Here is a 20,963-nt window from a genome sequence, read left to right on the forward strand (position 1 = left end):
TTTATACATAAGCATACATCATACACAAGATTGAAGGACAATTTCACTATCCGACATACAAACTCACACCTAGAGTGAGGTTCTCACTCTCTCATTTACCTTGTTGAATAGAAAAAATGGATGCATAACTCTAGAGTGGTTTCCTTCTCTTTCCAATTCTCCAAGCTCTGAAGTGTGTTAAGTGTAGTCAAACTTAGGAGCTTAAAATGAAAAACTAATAAGAATTTTTTATTTTTCTTAAAAAAAACATAACTTTCCCTTAACTCTTCAGTTAAAACACTTGACTTTAGTTACAAATTTCCTTCCCTCTTAATAAAATATTATAAAACATTTAAATAAATCATTTAATAAAGTACCTTGTAACATATAATAAGATGTTTTTAACTTAATTATATAAACCAATATTAATAATTATATTAGTTAATTTTATTAAATTTATAAAATAATATAATGATGTATCAATTTTTTCTGTACTTATAAACATATTTTTATAGGAGAGGTGACATATAAAACTTATTTACCGATACCAATAAAGTAAATACTAACAACTAAAAATTTAAGAGGCGAAAGAAAATATTTAGGCTTAATTGTGCTTTTGATCCTTCAAGTATTGCAATTGTGCAATTTTGATCTTTATGGTGTGTTTGGATGGAGAATTTTACAAACTCAAGGAATTTTAAATTCTTGATATTTGAATTACTTTGATTTCAATTTCTAGCATTCTTAAAATATTTTGTTTGGATAAGCCAATTCAAATTTTTCAATTTTTAAATTGTTGGGTTGGATATGATAATTTGATTCTACCATGGTAAAATTGATTTTAAAAATATATTTATATGTTGAGATTTTTAAATTAAATTTTGTAAAAATAAATATTAGTTAATTTTTAAAAATTTAATAATTTTAAAAATTAATATTAGATAATATTTAATAATTTTAAAAATATTTATGAATATTCAATAATTAAAACATGAAGAGATAAGAGATAAGATAAAACATATAAGTGAAATAAGAAGAAAAAAACGAGGAATTTCAAATTCTTACTTTTTTGGGAGAATTTGAAATTCTACTATTTCAAGGAATTTCACAAATACTTGAATTTCAAATTCCTTATAAATTCTCTATCCAAACAAGGTATTTCACCTCAAAGAATTTGAAATTCTTCAAATAAATGAATTATTTCATTTAAATTTTTCATCTAAACATACTATTATAATAAGGTTTTAATTGAGTAATTTTAGTTCTTAAAAGATTGTAATTATGTGATTTTAGTCCCTTAATTTTTAATTGAACAATTTTAGTCCCTTAACTATTATAATTGTACGATTTTAGTATTTTCCATTACAAATTTAGTAATTTTAGAATATATATATATATATATATATATAATGTTTTAAAATTATACAATTGTTTGCTTATTTAAGTTAATATATATTATAATTTTTGTTAATATATCAAATGATATATATTTATTATTACTAAATAAATAAAATTATAAAATACTTTATAAAAAAGACTACTATTTTTTTTCCTTTTAAATTGTGTGCTGTAATAAGATTTGCAGGGGTATTCAAAGGAAAGTTATCCACTTATCACCACTGCACATTGAAAACTTTATTTACAAGTCTTCCTATTACTTTCTATTTTTAGATATAAATTCAACTTTTACAAATAAATTTTTCAAATTACACATTAAGAAACATAAATTAAATAGAATTGGAAGTGAACTTTAACGAGGAGTGCACTACTTTGAGAGTTACAATACAAATATTTTGTATACTTAGATACTTAATACATTAGGAAATTAACCCTTAGATTCTATGTAATTACTAGATGAGGACTTAATTATGTTTCAGTCATTCATCTCTTAAATTTAAAATTTATGTTTTTAATTTTTAAGATATAAAATTTATTATTTTAATCTTTAAATTTAAGATAAATTTTTATGGTCTCTCAAATTTAAAATTTATTTATTTAGTTATTATAATTTTAAAAAATATTATTTTAGTTCATGAGGGTCATGATGTAACACCCAAATTTTTATTATTATTTTAATGGCATTTTCGTAATTTTAATAAAGTTATAGGGGTATTTTGGGTTCTGGAACGGGCCGTTCCAAAAGTGGAACGGGCCGTTCCAAATGTTGAAAATGTGAGGTTTTTGTAGTCCCAGAACGGCCTTGGAACGGGCCGTTCCGGTATGGAGAACGGGCCGTTCCGGAAGGAGAACGGGCCGTTCTTCTGAGATTGAGAACAGGCCGTTCTGATTTCAGAACGGGCCGTTCTGGTTTTTTGGGAACGGGCCGTTTCGATTTTGGAACGGGCCGTTCCAGTTACAAATTTTGCCCAGATTTGAAGGATCCGGAACGGGCCGTTCCGAAATCAGTACGGGCCGTTCCGGGTGCGTCAGATTGCCTATAAATAGGGGCAGGGGGGTGAAATTTTTTATACAGAGGAAGAAAGTGAAATTTTAGAGAGAGAAAGAGAAGAGAGAGAGAGAGAGAGAGAAAGAAAGAGAAAGAAAGAGAGAGAGAAAGGAAGAGGGAATCCAGAGGAGGAGGCTTTGCCTAAGTTCAGCTCCGCTTATCCAGGTAAGGGGGGGAGTGAGAACCTCGCTCAGGGGTGTAGGGATAATTGTTGGATAGTTGTTTGTCGGATTGGCCCCAATCCTTTGTCGTTATTCTGTTTAATTTCTATTTACTCTACTTTGCTTTTTTGTTGGAGGTGCCGTTGTTCTGTCTAAATTTCTATTTACTCTACTTTGCTTTTTGTTGAAGGTGCCGTTGTTCTGTCCGATTTTCTATTTATTCTACTTTGTTTTTGTTGAAAGTGCCGTTGTTCTGTCTGATTTTCTATTTACTCTACCTTGTTCTTTGTTGAAAGTAATAAATGAATATGAAATTAATGTTAATAATAAATGAGTTTTAATATGAATAAGAATGCTCTCTGGATCTCTGTGAATACCTATGCGGACCTTAAGAGGAGTATTGATGACATGACCATGTGAAATATGGACAAATGACATGAGACCTAAGAATTGACTATTGAGACAAACTATGATTATGAGACTATGACAAATGAGGACATGATGTACTAAATGAAATCATGTAAAAAGTTAAATATTGAGTCAATGAGATTATGATGGTATGACATGCATCATATGCATATATTATTCCAGGTGTGCCGCTGAGGCCGCATACCAGTGATGTAACATGCTAACAAGGTGTATCTTAGGGTCACCAGTGATGTAACTTGTAACCAGGTGTACCTTAGGGTCACCAGTGATGTAACCAGGTGTACCTTTGGGTCACCAGTGATGTAACCAGGTGTGCCTTAGGGTCACCAGTGATGATATGTGAAACTTCCTTATGGCGCCACATGCATGCATTTATAAGTCAAGATCATGACATCATTGCATGATAAATGAATATATATGTGATATTGATGATGTATGTGTATTATTTATAAGTGACTTATATTTGTTGTGTGTGTGAGTGCTATCTAGCCTTTATTTCTGCACCTGAAACTGAGTGAGATGTTTCTCACTCCCTTGTTGTTTTTGTATATGTTTAAATTATGTTGCAGGTGATCAGCATCATGAGGATGTTGGTGATGAGGCTTAAAGGCTTCAATTGGGCATGCTCTGATAGGATGTGACATCGGGGCATAGTTATTTTAGTTTAATATGTTATTGTTTTTATAACTTTAGTTTCTCTTCTTTTGTAATTTCTAACGAAGAAATAACGTAGATAACATATATAATTCAAGGAAAATATATGTTAAGAATTGTAATTTGAACGTTCTTGATAAAAGACCAAGATGTACATTTTTGTTATATTTTTTATTATATGATTTGGGAGTATAAATTAATTCCTAACCAGGAGGCACTGCCACCTTTACTGGAGTTAATTTATATTTCCTTTATTATTATTTGTATATATATGATTTCTTGTTTTACACTAAATTGTATTGAAAATCTTAACTTCTTTTCTTTTATAATTTTTACACTGGAGTTATGATTTATGAGTTACGAATGTGAATCTTCTACCTTGTTATATTTGAAATATTTGTCAACTATGAAAGATTTCATTTACCCAAAAAGAAGATAAGAAATATTTTATTGTTACATTTGTTGTATATTAATAACGGGGTAGAGGGTGTCACATTTAGTGGTATCAGAGCAGGTCGATCTAATCGACCGTGAGTTATGAGTTTACTATGCTTATTTGGTTTACTATGTTTATTTGGTACATGAATGATGGACTGAATTGATTGTAAAACTTGTTGGTATGATAGTATGATGATTGATTATGTTTATTGATTGTATTATTTTCTTAGACTATGGCTGGTAGAAATGATCGTGCGATTGCCGATGCTCTTCAAGCATTAGCACAAGCTATGAATAATAACAATAGGACTGAGGTCGCTCCTAACTGGTTGGAGCAATTTCAACGAAATCACCCACCTACCTTTAAAGGAGGATATGACCCAGATGCTGCTATGAATTGGCTAACAGAAATAGAAAAAATTTTCAATGTTATGGATTGTCCCATCGCTCAGAAGGTGAAGTTGGCCACATTCATGTTGACTGCTGATGCTCATTTTTGGTGGGAAGGAGCACTTCGGAGGATGATTGATGGAGGGGTGCACTTGAATTGGGACAACTTCAAGAAGGTCTTTCTTGAGAAGTATTTCCCGGATGATGTGAGAAGTCGGAAAGAAATGGAATTCCTTGAGCTGAATCAAGGGAACGACACAGTGGCTGTGTATGCTGCCAAATTTGATGCTTTGGTTCGTTATTGCACACACTACCATGGTGAGGGTGGTGAAAGAGCTAAATGCATAAAATTTGTAAATGGTCTGCGTCCTGAAGTGAAAACTGCAATTAACTATCAGGAGATATATCACTTTCCCACTCTGGTCAATAAGTGCAGCATTTATGATCATGACAACCGTGCTCGTGCTGCTTTTTATAAAGGAGTTGGAGGTCCTATCCGTGCTGTGAGTTCTAGTACTTCGGGAAGGAGTAAGCCTTACTTCGCTTCTAATAGATTTCAAGGGAGTAAAGCTGCTGCTAATAAAAGTAAGTTGCTTACTAGAGGATCCACTGTTAGTGCTACTGGAAGTGTTGGAGGGTCTGTGTCCACTCCTTCAGTAAGATGCTGGAAGTGTGGACTTGTTGGTCATAATCAGTCTGAGTGTCGTGACAGGGAAGTTACCTGCTTCAACTGCAATGGTAAAGGTCACATCAGTACCCAATGTCCTGAATCACAAAGAACACGTGTTATGGGATCGGGTTCGCAAACTGAGCGTCCAAAGACTGTGGGGAGAGTATTTGCTCTTAGTGGTGCTGAAGCTTCTCGGTCAGAAAATTTGATACAAGGTACTTGTTTCATAGCTGAGACTCCTTTTGTTGTACTATTTGATTCTGGTGCAACTCATTCCTTTATTTCTGTCTCTTGTGTCCAAAAATTGAATTTGCCTGTGTCTTTGTTAGATTTTGATTTAGTTGTGGAAACCCCTACTAATGGTCCTGTGACTACATCCTTAGTGTGTTTGAAATGTCCTTTGACAGTTTCTGATAAGCAGTTTCTAGTTGACTTAATTTGTTTGCCTCTTAGTCAATTAGATGTAATTCTTGGTATGGATTGGTTATCTTCTCACCATGTCCTTTTAAACTGCTTTGAGAAATCTATTTCCTTTGGTGAATGTAAGAGTACGGAATTTCTTAGTGCTGCTGACATTAAAACTTGTTTAAAAGACAATGAAAAAGTGTACATGATCTTAGCTTCTTTAACACTTGAGACTGATAGTAAGCTAGATGAGATTCCCTTAGTGAGAGAATTTCCAGAAGTATTTCCTAAGGATGTGTCTAGTTTACCACCTGAGAGAGAGATTGAGTTTAGCATAGACTTAGTACCAGGTACCCCACCTATATCTATAGCACCCTATAGGATGTCCCCTACAGAGTTAGTTGAGCTTAAGAAACAAATAGAGGAATTACAAGGAAAACAATTCATTAGGCCTAGTGTCTCGCCTTGGGGAGCGCCTGTTTTGTTGGTTAAGAAGAAAGATGGGAGCATGAGGTTGTGCGTAGACTATAGGCAACTGAATAAAGTGACCATTAAGAATAAGTATCCTTTGCCTAGGATAGATGACCTTATGGATCAACTAGTTGGAGCTTGTGTGTTCAGTAAGATAGATTTAAGGTCAGGATACCATCAGATTAGAGTGAGAGCTAAGGATGTTCCTAAGACTGCCTTTAGAACCCGCTATGGGCACTATGAGTATTTAGTTATGCCTTTTGGTGTGACTAATGCACCTGGTGTTTTTATGGACTACATGAATAGGATCTTTCACCCTTACTTGGATAGATTTGTAGTGGTCTTCATAGATGATATCCTAGTGTATTCCAAGACTAGGGAAGAGCATGTTGAGCACCTTAGGATCGTTCTTCAAACCCTTAAGGAGAAACAGTTGTATGCTAAATTGTCAAAATGTGAATTTTGGTTGGATAGTGTGAACTTTCTAGGACATGTGATATCCAAGGGTGGAATAGCTGTAGATCCTGCTAAGGTAGAAGCTGTGTTAGAGTGGAGAACACCTAAATCAGTATTTGAGATTAGGAGTTTCCTAGGACTAGCTGGTTATTACAGAAGGTTCATAGAGAATTTCTCTAGGCTAGCTCTTCCTTTGACTAAGCTGACGAAGAAAGACCAACCTTTTGTGTGGGATTCTAAGTGTGAGGAAAGTTTTCAAGAACTTAAGAGGAGATTAACTAGTGCTCCTGTGTTAGTATTACCTGATCCTAGTAAGACTTTTGAGGTATTTTGTGATGCTTCTAAATTGGGTTTAGGAGGAGTACTTATGCAGGAGGGTAAGGTAGTAGCCTATGCTTCAAGACAACTTAAAATTCATGAGCAAAACTATCCTACCCATGACCTTGAGTTAGCTGCAATAGTTTTTGTGCTCAAGTTGTGGAGACATTACTTGTTTGGGTCTAGATTTGAGGTTTTTAGTGACCATAAAAGCCTTAAGTACTTGTTTGACCAAAAGGAATTGAATATGAGGCAGAGGAGATGGTTAGAGTTTCTTAAGGATTATGACTTTCAATTAAATTATCACCCTGGCAAGGCTAATGTTGTAGCTGATGCTTTGAGTAGAAAATCTTTGAGAATGTCTTCCTTGATGATTAGGGAAATGCAAATGATTGAGGAGTTTAGGGATATGAGCTTAGGGTGTGAGTTGACCTCTAAGAGTATTAAGTTGGGAGCTTTAAGAGTGACTAATAGCTTGATAGATGAGATTAGAGAAGGTCAGAAGATGGATCCTTTCTTATTGAGTCGGGTAGAGAAGTTGAATCAAGCTGTGAAAAGTGAGTTTAGAATTGGAGTGGATGGAGTTTTAAGATTTAAGGATAGGTTGTGCATTCCTAGTGTGCCAGAACTTAAGAGAGCAATCCTGGAAGAAGGTCATAAGAGTATCCTTAGTATCCATCCAGGAGCCACTAAGATGTACCAAGACCTTAAGAAGATGTTTTGGTGGCCTAAGATGAAGAGGGAAGTGGAGGAATTTGTGTATGCTTGCTTAGTATGTCAGAAAGCTAAGGTAGAACACCAAAAACCTTCAGGTTTGATGCAACCTTTAGATGTGCCTGTGTGGAAGTGGGATAGCATCTCTATGGATTTTGTAGTTGGGTTACCTAAGACTGTGAAGAACTTGGATGCTATATGGGTCATTGTGGATAGATTGACTAAGTCTGCCCATTTTATTCCCATTAATATTAGGTACTCTTTGGAGAGGTTAACCAAGTTGTACATCAGTGAGATCGTGAGGTTGCATGGAGTTCCTACTAGTATTGTGTCTGATAGAGATCCTAGGTTCACCTCTAGATTTTGGGAGAGTTTGCATAAGGCTTTAGGCACTAAGCTTAGATTGAGTTCAGCTTACCATCCCCAAACAGATGGCCAAACTGAGAGAACCATACAATCTTTGGAAGACTTGTTGAGGGCTTGCATCTTAGAACGTGGGGGTAGTTGGGATAGTTTCCTACCTTTGATAGAATTTACCTACAATAATAGCTACCATTCTAGTATTGGGATGGCACCATATGAGGCTCTGTATGGTAGGAGATGTAGAACACCTTTATGTTGGGTAGAACCTGGAGAGAATGTCATGTTAGGACCTGAGATAGTTCAACAAACTACTGAACAGGTTAAGATGATCCAAGAGAAGATGAGAGCAACCCAGAGTAGGCAAAAGAGTTATAATGACAAGAGGAGAAAAGACCTTAAGTTTAAAGAAGGTGATCATGTATTCCTTAAAGTCACTCCTTGGACAGGAGTAGGCAGAGCACTGAAATCCCGTAAGCTTACTCCACGTTTCATTGGTCCTTATCAAATTCTTAAAAGAATCGGTGAAGTGGCCTATCAAATTGCTTTGCCTCCATCTCTTTCAAATCTCCATAGTGTCTTTCATGTTTCCCAACTCAGAAAGTATATCCATGATCCTTCCCATATCATTGAGTCTGACAACATTCAGTTGAAGGATAATCTTACTTATGAAACGGTTCCTCTAAGGATTGATGACAAGAGAGTGAAACAACTAAGAGGAAAGGAAATCCCTTTGGTTAAGGTCGTTTGGGGAGGAAATATTGAAGAAAGTGCTACATGGGAATTAGAAAGCAAGATGCGAGAAGCTCATCCATTTCTGTTTTCAGGTAAATTTCGGGGACGAAATTTCTAAAAGGAGGGGAGAATTGTAACACCCAAATTTTTATTATTATTTTAATGGCATTTTCGTAATTTTAATAAAGTTATAGGGGTATTTTGGGTTCTGGAACGGGCCGTTCCAAAAGTGGAACGGGCCGTTCCAAATGTTGAAAATGTGAGGTTTTTGTAGTCCCAGAACGGCCTTGGAACGGGCCGTTCCGGTATGGAGAACGGGCCGTTCCGGAAGGAGAACGGGCCGTTCTTCTGAGATTGAGAACGGGCCGTTCTGATTTCAGAACGGGCCGTTCTGGTTTTTTGGGAACGGGCCGTTTCGATTTTGGAACGGGCCGTTCCAGTTACAAATTTTGCCCAGATTTGAAGGATCCGGAACGGGCCGTTCCGAAATCAGTACGGGCCGTTCCGGGTGCGTCAGATTGCCTATAAATAGGGGCAGGGGGGTGAAATTTTTTATACAGAGGAAGAAAGTGAAATTTTAGAGAGAGAAAGAGAAGAGAGAGAGAGAGAGAGAGAAAGAAAGAGAAAGAAAGAGAGAGAGAAAGGAAGAGGGAATCCAGAGGAGGAGGCTCTGCCTAAGTTCAGCTCCGCTTATCCAGGTAAGGGGGGGAGTGAGAACCTCGCTCAGGGGTGTAGGGATAATTGTTGGATAGTTGTTTGTCGGATTGGCCCCAATCCTTTGTCGTTATTCTGTTTAATTTCTATTTACTCTACTTTGCTTTTTTGTTGGAGGTGCCGTTGTTCTGTCTAAATTTCTATTTACTCTACTTTGCTTTTTGTTGAAGGTGCCGTTGTTCTGTCCGATTTTCTATTTATTCTACTTTGTTTTTGTTGAAAGTGCCGTTGTTCTGTCTGATTTTCTATTTACTCTACCTTGTTCTTTGTTGAAAGTAATAAATGAATATGAAATTAATGTTAATAATAAATGAGTTTTAATATGAATAAGAATGCTCTCTGGATCTCTGTGAATACCTATGCGGACCTTAAGAGGAGTATTGATGACATGACCATGTGAAATATGGACAAATGACATGAGACCTAAGAATTGACTATTGAGACAAACTATGATTATGAGACTATGACAAATGAGGACATGATGTACTAAATGAAATCATGTAAAAAGTTAAATATTGAGTCAATGAGATTATGATGGTATGACATGCATCATATGCATATATTATTCCAGGTGTGCCGCTGAGGCCGCATACCAGTGATGTAACATGCTAACAAGGTGTATCTTAGGGTCACCAGTGATGTAACTTGTAACCAGGTGTACCTTAGGGTCACCAGTGATGTAACCAGGTGTACCTTTGGGTCACCAGTGATGTAACCAGGTGTGCCTTAGGGTCACCAGTGATGATATGTGAAACTTCCTTATGGCGCCACATGCATGCATTTATAAGTCAAGATCATGACATCATTGCATGATAAATGAATATATATGTGATATTGATGATGTATGTGTATTATTTATAAGTGACTTATATTTGTTGTGTGTGTGAGTGCTATCTAGCCTTTATTTCTGCACCTGAAACTGAGTGAGATGTTTCTCACTCCCTTGTTGTTTTTGTATATGTTTAAATTATGTTGCAGGTGATCAGCATCATGAGGATGTTGGTGATGAGGCTTAAAGGCTTCAATTGGGCATGCTCTGATAGGATGTGACATCGGGGCATAGTTATTTTAGTTTAATATATTATTGTTTTTATAACTTTAGTTTCTCTTCTTTTGTAATTTCTAACGAAGAAATAACGTAGATAACATATATAATTCAAGGAAAATATATGTTAAGAATTGTAATTTGAACGTTCTTGATAAAAGACCAAGATGTACATTTTTGTTATATTTTTTATTATATGATTTGGGAGTATAAATTAATTCCTAACCAGGAGGCACTGCCACCTTTACTGGAGTTAATTTATATTTCCTTTATTATTATTTGTATATATATGATTTCTTGTTTTACACTAAATTGTATTGAAAATCTTAACTTCTTTTCTTTTATAATTTTTACACTGGAGTTATGATTTATGAGTTACGAATGTGAATCTTCTACCTTGTTATATTTGAAATATTTGTCAACTATGAAAGATTTCATTTACCCAAAAAGAAGATAAGAAATATTTTATTGTTACATTTGTTGTATATTAATAACGGGGTAGAGGGTGTCACACATGATAAGATAACTAAGAGTAACAAATTGAGACAACTATATAATATTAACTGATTTAATGTGATAATTTCACTAATAAAAATATTAGTAGGATTATGTGCAACAAGTTCAATAATAGAATTTTATCCGACAAATTTATTAATGACACTCAAGCAAAAGGACTAAAATATTTTTTTTATATATATACTTTGAGAAATAAAAATACAAGTTTTAAATTTAGGGGACCAATAAAGTATATATCCCAAATTATATATAGAAGTGATCATGTGACACCATTACCAAAAGTTTATTTATTTATAAAATTGTTGTAAAATTTATTATTCAAAAACAATATTTTCTAGGGAAGTTAACATGTCACAAATATATAGAGAGTTATCATATAACAAAATATCAAATCACTAGGATTGGTCTAATAGTAAAAAGTTCAAAATAGTATGTACAAGATATTAGGTTCAAATTTTAAGTACTATCGTTATATTTGATGGCAAAACTTGACTAAAAGTTTTGGAACAGTGAAAATAATTAAAACTATAATGTTTACATTAAATATAATTATTTTGATAATATTTTTTATGAATATTTCAAAATTTTAAATATACTATTCAAATATTAATTAAAAGACATAAAAAATTATTTTGGAATATGTAAAAAATTATTTCAATTAAAACATTACTATATTTTTATTCGATAATAATACCAATTAAGGAATGAAAAAATTAAAAATATTATAATTAGTTTTTACTAAAATTATTTAAAATAGACAATATATGTATATTTATATATAGTCTAAGAGAAAAATTACAATATTTAGTTTCTAAATATTGAAAATGTTTCTGATTTAGAAGATAAACAATTTTCAAAATTAAAATTTATGAATCAATCAAATTTAATTATTTTCTTTTATTATATTTAATTATAACTTCTATATATCACACTACATCTTAAAGATAATACTGATAAATAATAGATAAAATTATTACATATTTATAACTCCCCTATATATACATGATATTACTATTTTCAAATATTAAATTTTAGATCATTTTAACAAAATTAAAAGATATATATATATATATATATATATATATATATATATATATATATATATATAAGGGATCCTTTTACTCTAGGAGTAAGTCTACCTAGAGTTATTCCGTTCAATAACTCATGTTCTACATTAAATTTCAACGATCCAACCGTTTAATTTAAAATTCCTAATGCATATAACAAATATGCAAATTTTTAGAAAATTTGAAAATCATTTGATACTTTGTTTCATTAATTCGAATCAATGTATAAAATTATTTTATACATTAATTCGAATTAATGAAACGAAGTATCAAATAATTTTTAAATTTTCTAAAAATTTACAAATTTGATCTATGCATTAAGAATTTTAAATTGAACGGTTGGATCGTTGAAGTTTGATATAAAATATGAGTTATTGAACAGAGTAAGTTTAGTTAAACTTACTCCTAAAATAAAAGGATCCCTCCTATATATATAAATTTAGGATAACCTCATTTACTCCTAAAGATCCACCTGATTAGAATTAGGATAGATTGAGAAAACATAACATAATATCATAACAAAGTTGCATAAAACTGCAGATTAACATGGTTTTAGTACTCCTAATGTTATTAAAAAAACTAATACAAAAAACAAGGTGATCATGAACATAAAGGAAAAGAACAAAATGTTTTACTCTGTATTTAACAATCTATCATATCATATCAAATCTTCAGAAAAACTTGACGAAAATTATTATACATAAATTTCCTCTATAGCATCATCATCCTATAGTGACTCTGTTGAACATTGTTGCCTATATAACGCATGATAAACAAAATCAGCAGTACATAGTTTCATCAAATAAAAAATTTAGTTTTCTTTTTTACAGGGATCATGTTTTTAACCCTGTGAAAATGAAGAGAAAGAAGAAGCGGGGGTGAGGGATAAATCATAAAAAGAGAAAAGCATAAGAAAAAGAAAAAAAAATAGAAAAAAATATAACATTAAATTTAAAATTGAGTAGAATAAGTTTCTTTTGAGGGCCATGCTTTAAAAAATTTATCAATTTTAGTGAAGTTTAAAAATATATTTAATAAAAAATAGTGAATGTTTATTGTTTAATATATAATATAAGAGTGTTATATAGGTAAATAGTTTATAGATAAATTTATATTAATAAAATAATATAACTACTATTTATATAAATTAATAAATTAAATAATATATAATTTTAAAGATAAGAGAATAAAAATAGCTGTAAGTGATGTTTTAAAATAATATAAAAAAGAATAATTAGTTATTATAAATTGGAAAACCAAATACAATTAAAAATAAGTTTACAACATTTAAGGTATTATATATTTATTATATAGTGGAAAGTTAAAGAAGAATATTGTAGTAATTATAAAACATGAAATAATAAATGTAATTTGTTGTTATAGTAAAATATGAAAATAAAAAAATTGAAAAATATTAGAACTAGCGTATAATTATTAGAGATAATGTATATTTATAAATATTAAAGATAATATTATTACAAAAATAATCGCATGTAATAAAAATGTAATAGTGGTTAGTAACTAGTATTATTAATAAAGGAATTTAAAATACATATTTAGTAAATGAATTTCTTAATAAATAATTATAAAAAAAAATTAGTTTAAGTAGTGTTTAAGCTTAATTTAAAAAAAGTTCATTGACTAAATAGGAATTGAAAATACTGAAATTGATATTAATTTTGAACAGTAAACAGTTATTTTTTTATTTTATTTTGTGTGTTTTTATTAATTTATTATTTATTCACGTCAAAAAGTCCATTATAACATTCAACAAGGCTTTTTCGCGTAAATAAATTAAAAATAAATAAAAATACACAAAATAAAAATTAAAAAAAAAAAAACAATTTATCGGTATAATTTTTTTTTGCCACATGGCAAAATGTGAAGAAGGAGCATGGAGGGAGAAATTTTCTAATAAGACAAAATAGGTGAAGATGACTCCTCCCACCCATGCACCATGTGTGTATGTATTGTGGAATAAAGTGTGAAGAAGGAGCATGGGGAGGAGTTTTCTAATAGGACAAAATAGGTGAAGATGGCTCCTCTCATCCAAGCGCCACGTGTGTGTTTTTGTGAAATGGGATGGCGCATTCCCCATTCCTCCTATGCGCAGGGGGCCCTTAAGTAAACATGGCAATCTAACACGCCTTCGTAGGTACTCACCCAAACTTGCCTCGATTTGCACAAGGAAAATCCGTATTTACCGGGTTCGGGTTCGAGTTTTCTCCGATTGATAAAATCGGTGGCGAGGATGGAGATGTTAATACCCGCTCCCGTACCTGCCCTGCTTAATAATATAATTAAAAATTATTTATATATATATATATATAAACCAAAATTAAAAATATTTATATGTAAAAAATTGTATTATTTTACTTTTCTTTTATTTTTATTTTTAAATTTGTTCATATTTATTTAAAAGAAAAAAAATGTAAGAGCAGGGGCAGGGCGAGGAAACTTGAACCCCGTCGGGAACAAGAATAGGTACCCAGATTTTATACCCAGCGGGTATTAGGGGCCGAGTGGGGGCAATTTAAATCTGTAGGAGCGGGGGCGGGGAACGTAAAACCCGTCCCGTTGCTATGCCTACCCTTGAGTTTTGATTAACAACAGGTTTTTTGTTGCACACTTCGTCACCGTTCTCTCATTCTTCTCCGTGATTTCCCTCTATAAATTCAGGTAGTGTTTTCCTCTTTCATTGTAAAATTAGTTTCAATTTTTGTTGTTGTTGTAAGTACTTAAATTTTGTAGTATAAAATTTAATATTTATTTAATTATGTTTTAGATTAATTTTGTGTGTTATTATGGAAGTTAAAAAACAGATATATCAAGTAAGTTTAAAAAAATATTTAAATTTTATTGTATATTGTAATATTAAGAAAAAAATTAATATTTATTTAAAATATGTATAGATAATAACCTGTAAATTTTAAAATAATTATTAAAATAAAAAATTTGAAATATAATAATTATATAATTAAAATTTTAAATTAATGGAGAATGACAATGGCAGCTCAACAAGCTCAACTATAAACTTTTTTTTCAAATTTAAAATTTAAACTATACATATTTTAAACAAATATTAATTTTAAATTTAGAATGACAGAAGGGGGAGAAATATACAAGAAAAAACCTTCATCAAAACTCAAGGGCTCTTGCACCATTTATTCACTTCCGGTCAAAGGTTATCACAAAGCCATCGAAAAAGTAGTATATAGATGTCGCATAGGGGGGATGCGTCATCTCATTTCAAAAAACATACACACATGGCGCATGGGGAAGAGGAGCTATCTTCACCTATTTTGTCCTATTAGAAAACTCCTCCCCCATGCTTCTTCTTCACGCTTTCATTCTACAACAAGTACACATATGATGCATGGGTGGGAGGAGTTATCTTTACTTGTTTTGTCCTATTAAAAAACTCCTTCCCCCTATGCTCTTTCATCACACTCTGTTACGTGGCAAAAAAAATCCTATACCGGTAAATTATATTTTTTTTTTATGTATTTTTATTTATTTAGGCGAAAAGCTGAAATAATAATACAACTCTCTTTTAAATTAAATTATTTTAAATAAAACTCTCTTTCACTTATTTCATTAACAAAAATCACATTGAATAAATATAAATTAATATTTAATTATTTTAAATACTATGTCAACCAAAGATGAATGCAGGTTGATTGAAGAATGTCATCACTAATTTTTTTATATGAATTATTTTCTTAATATATATTATAATAAAAATATATTATTTATCATGTTAAAAATTAAGCATTTTATTGTCTTTTGTGTTTTATGTTATAAAAAGAAAGTTAAAATCAATATTTTATTTTTAAAGTATATTTTTCTTTTAAAAAATACATGAGTATAACTTGTTAACTTAGGGGAGTGTATTGGATTAGGATTTTAAAGGACTTTTTTAGTTAAAAAAAATCTTGCGAATTTTAAAAGACTTTGCAGGATTTTCATGACTTTTAAGACTTTACGGGATTCTATAAGATTTTAAATCGGGATTTTTAATGGATTCTACAAGACTTTTAAATCAAGATTTTAATGGATTCTATGAGATTTTGTAGATTTTATAGAATTTTCGTGGATTTTTGACATATGATAAAATTTCAAAAAAAATTTCATACATTCAAATTTAAAAAGAGTCAAAGACAAAAATAATAAACAAAAATAACAATGTCTAGATAAATAATAATAATAATAATAAAATTCTCCATAATATCCTATCCTCTCAAATAGCATTCACCCACATATCCATAGCTATACTAGTCCTCCAAGCATTAGCGTCTACTCGCTCTTGCTCCTTGGTTTGAATGATAGGCTCAAAAGTATGATCTTTATTAACTGGTAATGTTGAAGATGAATGTTCGTCCACCGCTTGAATTGGAAATTCATCAGAACGACATTCTAGAACTTTGGCTTGACTATTATTCACAACTAAGTTACAACTCACTCCATACTCAAACCTACTCCGCTTATGATTAATTGGTTTTTCAGTGGGAACCTCTGAGCTTAAAAGGGGTTGAGGTGGTAAAATGCTTGGGTGAGGGATGGAGGTTGGTAAGGTGGTTCATAGTGATCTGGTGTTATGAATACATCATTGTTAAGATTATATGAAAAGTTTTCCATCCCAAAATCAACATTTTCTTCTTCAAAAGTTGTAGCATCAGTATCATCAGTGTCTAGTGACATGGAAGTGTGTCCACTAGTGGTTTTACCCCCAACAATAATCTTTAAATCCTTATAATCAACCATACTTTTTCTCGAAGATTTTTGTGACTTGGGTGAGACTAGAAAAAAAATCATTATTAATATATTGAAAATAATATAATGCACTAAACTTGTAAACTATTAATATGTTCAAAAGATTACGAAGTAATCTCACCTTTAACTACTCTTTCCATACTTCATCACTAGGGGTGAATGTCTTTGTAATTGGATCCCACCCAAAGTTAGAGTTGTTGCGCATAAGTGTTGACATATTGTTATATTGTTTCTTAAACAGCTACATTCGACTCAAGTAATGATTATAAATTTTAGGGAATTTAATTTTAGCATTGAGACGAGGAAGGATGACTCTCTCCATATTTAGTTTGCTAATTGACCCATTAGCATCACATAGTCCACTTTTTATAGCATTCACTATCAGTTGTAACAATTCATCGGAATCTTCCTTGGTCCAAACTTCATAGTTTTCTTTCTCTTTTCCTTCTCCTTTATTATTTCCTTGCGAATCTTCCATTTGAATTACTAAAACAATATATGTTGAAAACTAGTTATATAAATAATTATGGATAAGAGACAAAATCAATAAAATTATATTATTATTTTTAGAAGTACATCAATCATACAAGATCGAATATATCTTGGCTGTCCAAATGGATCAAATACTTCAGCCATTATAAAAAACATGTAAAAACAGAAATATAGAAACATAAGATAATCTTTTATATAAAAAATCAGTATATTCAATACTGAGAAAATATTTAGATATATAAATTTTTTTTATATAAATGAAAGTATTTAGATACAGAGAATATATATATATATATATATATATATATATATATATATATATATATATATATATATTAGTATTTTAGTTATATATTATATGATATTTTTTTAACAATATTCATAAATGTAAATTATTCTAACAAATATTTTAACAATATTTCCTTTTTTTAAAATAAGTTAATGGAGGCATAAACCCTAAACCCTGAAAAATTAGATACTACAATGTCTTATGTTAATTTTTTTTAAATATAAAAAAATCCTAATTTCACATTATAAAAATTAAAAGAAAGATTCATAGTAAAGAAAAATAAAATAATTGTTGAGTCATAAAAGGAGAAGGGATAAGAGTAACAAACTCAAAGAAATGAGAGTGATCGCAATTTTTATACTGAGAGGGTTCTTCCCCCAACGAAGATCCATTTTCATCTCATTCTACTCACAGAAACCCTAACTTAAATTCATCTTATATATATATATATATATATATATATATATATATATATATATATATATATATATTGTAGAGATCATGATATCAATTCCATCTTTCACCTTTTCCTTTTCTTGACGTGTGTTATAAAAAAAATTACCACTTAAAAGTTAGAATTTCAAGCGTTTTTTTGTGTTATATAAAGGAACAAATTCAACTAAATAGAATAAAATAGAACAAGTCAATTAAAGAGAACGAACAGAAAAATAGAGCAAGTCAATGACCCTGTCATTTACATATAAGAGTTTCACAAAATAAGGGAATGAAATAGAAACAGTACTACAATATTATATATGAGCAATGAATAGTAGTGCAATATTATTAGCAGAGAAAAAAATGGAGAAGACAGGAACATAGAAAAAAAAAATGAAAAACTCACTTAGAAATTTTTGAAGCACTTGAAAAGTCACTTCAAATAATCCTCCAAAATCTGATGGGTTTGGATGAGATTGTTTTATGAATTTGGTATTTATAGATAGCACTAAAAAGTCCTTCAAAATTCATCTAACACAACAATCCTTTAAAATCCTTATATTTTTGAATACCAATGGATTATTTTTAAGTTGTAAAACATCTCAAATGAATACCAATTAATTTTAAGGACTCTTTAAAAAATTTTGAAAATCCAGATTGAATACCACTGAATTATTTTTAAGTGACATAAAATCCTGATCAAATACCAATAGACTTTTTTACTCAAAAAAAATCTTTTAAAATCTTATGAAATTCTAAACCAATACACCACCTAAAAATTAAATGGATGAAAGTTATTAAATATATGTGAGATTTGTTAAAATACATCTTCGTTTTTTTTTTAAAAGGAAAGAGTATATCAACAAGTTATAATTGTAATATTTTTTAAAATACATATAAATGTAACTTGTTAACTTACTTCTTTTTTAAAATAAAACAAGTAGTTGTGAATTAGCAAACTTACGCAATGTGTCATATCAATTACAATTAAGTAAATTTAGTCAAAAGATGATTTATTTAAGCTCATATTATACTTTTCTTAAAAAGATAATTTTAATGTGAGAAATAAATGATTAAATGATTGTTTTATTTATATATAAAAAAATAATTTTGAAGATGTTAAAAATAAAATAAAAAATTATTTAATATTTTTAGAATATGAAATATCATAAAAAATAATTAAAAAATATATTTTTATTTCAAAAAATATGAAATTATATATTTATTATTACAAATTTATATATAAATATTATCATTATTATTTAAAATTTCCGAATTAGTGTCAACCATTTAAAAAAAAAAAAAAAAAAACCTCCCCGTGAATCTCGCTGAATCAGACAAAATCTTAAAAAATGTCTCATCGGATCAATTCCTTGATCGCTCCCACATGCTATTGCCCCGACAAAAAACTGTAGATCATCAATATATTTCTAATGAAAAATTCTAAAAACTCAGAAAAAATCCTCCGAATCTTATTCCGAATTTTTAAAATAATAATTTAAATTATATAATATTAAATTAAATAATTATTTTATAATAAATTTATTTAAAAATATGAATATTTTAAATATTCGGACGATGTTTCGTTAGCTTTTTTCGGACTGTATAGCAGTTCTCATTTCTAATACATTTATGTTTAATTGGCATCATTACCTTGTTTCTCGATTGCTCCCAAAAGCCACCTGGATGATAGCTAACAATTTTTTTTTTATATAATTAATTTATATATATATATATATATTAATATTATAAATATTTAAATATATTTTTAGAATATTAAATTTTAAATAAATTTATTTTTTTCTTCAAGTTTAAAGTTATTACTTTTAATCTTTGTAATTTTAGAAAATTGTGTTTTAATATTTCAAATTATTGATAATACATATGAAAATAATAGATTAAGATAATAATATAATTTTAATTGAATTTAATTTGATGTTTTTATTAATAAAGATATTAATAAATAGATTTTACACTATAATATTTTACATATTTTTTAACAAAATTTGAATGTTAAAACTAAACTAATACTTTTTATAATAATGTATTCACATTTTCCATGTTAAAAATTATGTATTTCTTGTATTTTTATTTTGTTTGAAAAAGTAAAGTTAATATATTAATTTTTTGAAGTATTTCTTCATAGTATTTCTTCATAATAGCTTTTCAATATAATATTAGTTTTTTTTTATTTATATCCTTTATAATATTATTTTAGAAAGTGAATATTATATGTATTATTTATAGTAAAAAAAATTAATCACAAAATTTCTTATTTTTAGCCTATCTAAAACAATCTAGAACGATACTTATTATGAAATGAAGAGAATACTATTTATAGTTAAGTCAAGTTAGGAAATAGATTAAGTGATGAATAACTTAAATTTATACTATATTATTTTTAAAATGAAAAACATCACAATTTTGATACGAGATATAATTTTTTCTAAAGTGTTGAAAATAAAAAATATTTAATATTTTTAAAATATAAAATGAACAAATTAATATATATTTATATTTAACAAAATATGAAATCATATGTTTAATATAAGTTATATTTATATTTAACAAAATATGAAATCATATATATGTTTAATATTACAAACTTATGTATGAGTCCTATCCCACTGCCCACTGGTTAAAATTTTTAGATCCGTAAATGAAATGATACAAACATTACAATTTATAGCGGCATTTCCTCTAAATAACGAGATGTTATTTCATCTGTACAAGTCTCGAATTTAACCACTTCATGTATATTTTCACTCTGTGTTTTACCTCTTAAACATTCAATGACGTAAATCTTTGTAAATGATAACCACCAAATGCGCAAAGCTCTCTCCGTCAACCAATTAAACACATAATAAGCCATAAAAAGAAACTAACAATCCAAATACACCATGGTGTTTAAAGATATATATCGGAATCAGGAGTATGATTTAATTCAACTATTTAATGAAAAAAAAAAACTTTTTAAAATTAAACAATTAAGTACAACACATCAAC

At 29.7% G+C, this 20,963-nt stretch overlaps 1 protein-coding gene across 1 annotated transcript; it reads left to right on the plus strand.

Annotated features, from left to right (window-relative positions):
- The first annotated feature begins 2,047 nt into the window (after positions 1-2,047).
- Positions 2,048-10,669, plus strand: LOC145949159 (uncharacterized). The gene is made up of 2 exons (XM_029270903.2): positions 2,048-5,382; positions 10,319-10,669. The coding sequence occupies exons 1-2, from the start codon at positions 4,341-4,343 to the stop codon at positions 10,354-10,356; spliced, it is 1,080 nt and encodes a 359-aa protein (XP_029126736.2). The 5' UTR covers positions 2,048-4,340; the 3' UTR covers positions 10,357-10,669.
- Positions 10,670-20,963: the final 10,294 nt, after the last annotated feature.

Source organism: Cajanus cajan, chromosome 4, assembly GCF_000230855.2.
Source record: "Cajanus cajan strain Asha chromosome 4, NIPB_CcT2T_4, whole genome shotgun sequence".
NCBI classification, from domain to species: domain Eukaryota; kingdom Viridiplantae; phylum Streptophyta; class Magnoliopsida; order Fabales; family Fabaceae; genus Cajanus; species Cajanus cajan.

Excerpts from the sequence above, each read along its gene's own strand:
- LOC145949159 (XM_029270903.2), top strand. The coding sequence starts at position 4,341 with ATGGCTGGTAGAAATGATCGTGCGATTGCCGATGCTCTTCAAGCATTA. Across the intron at positions 5,383-10,318 it reads GTCAGAAAATTTGATACAAG|GTGATCAGCATCATGAGGAT; the intron begins GTACTTGTTTCA and ends ATTATGTTGCAG.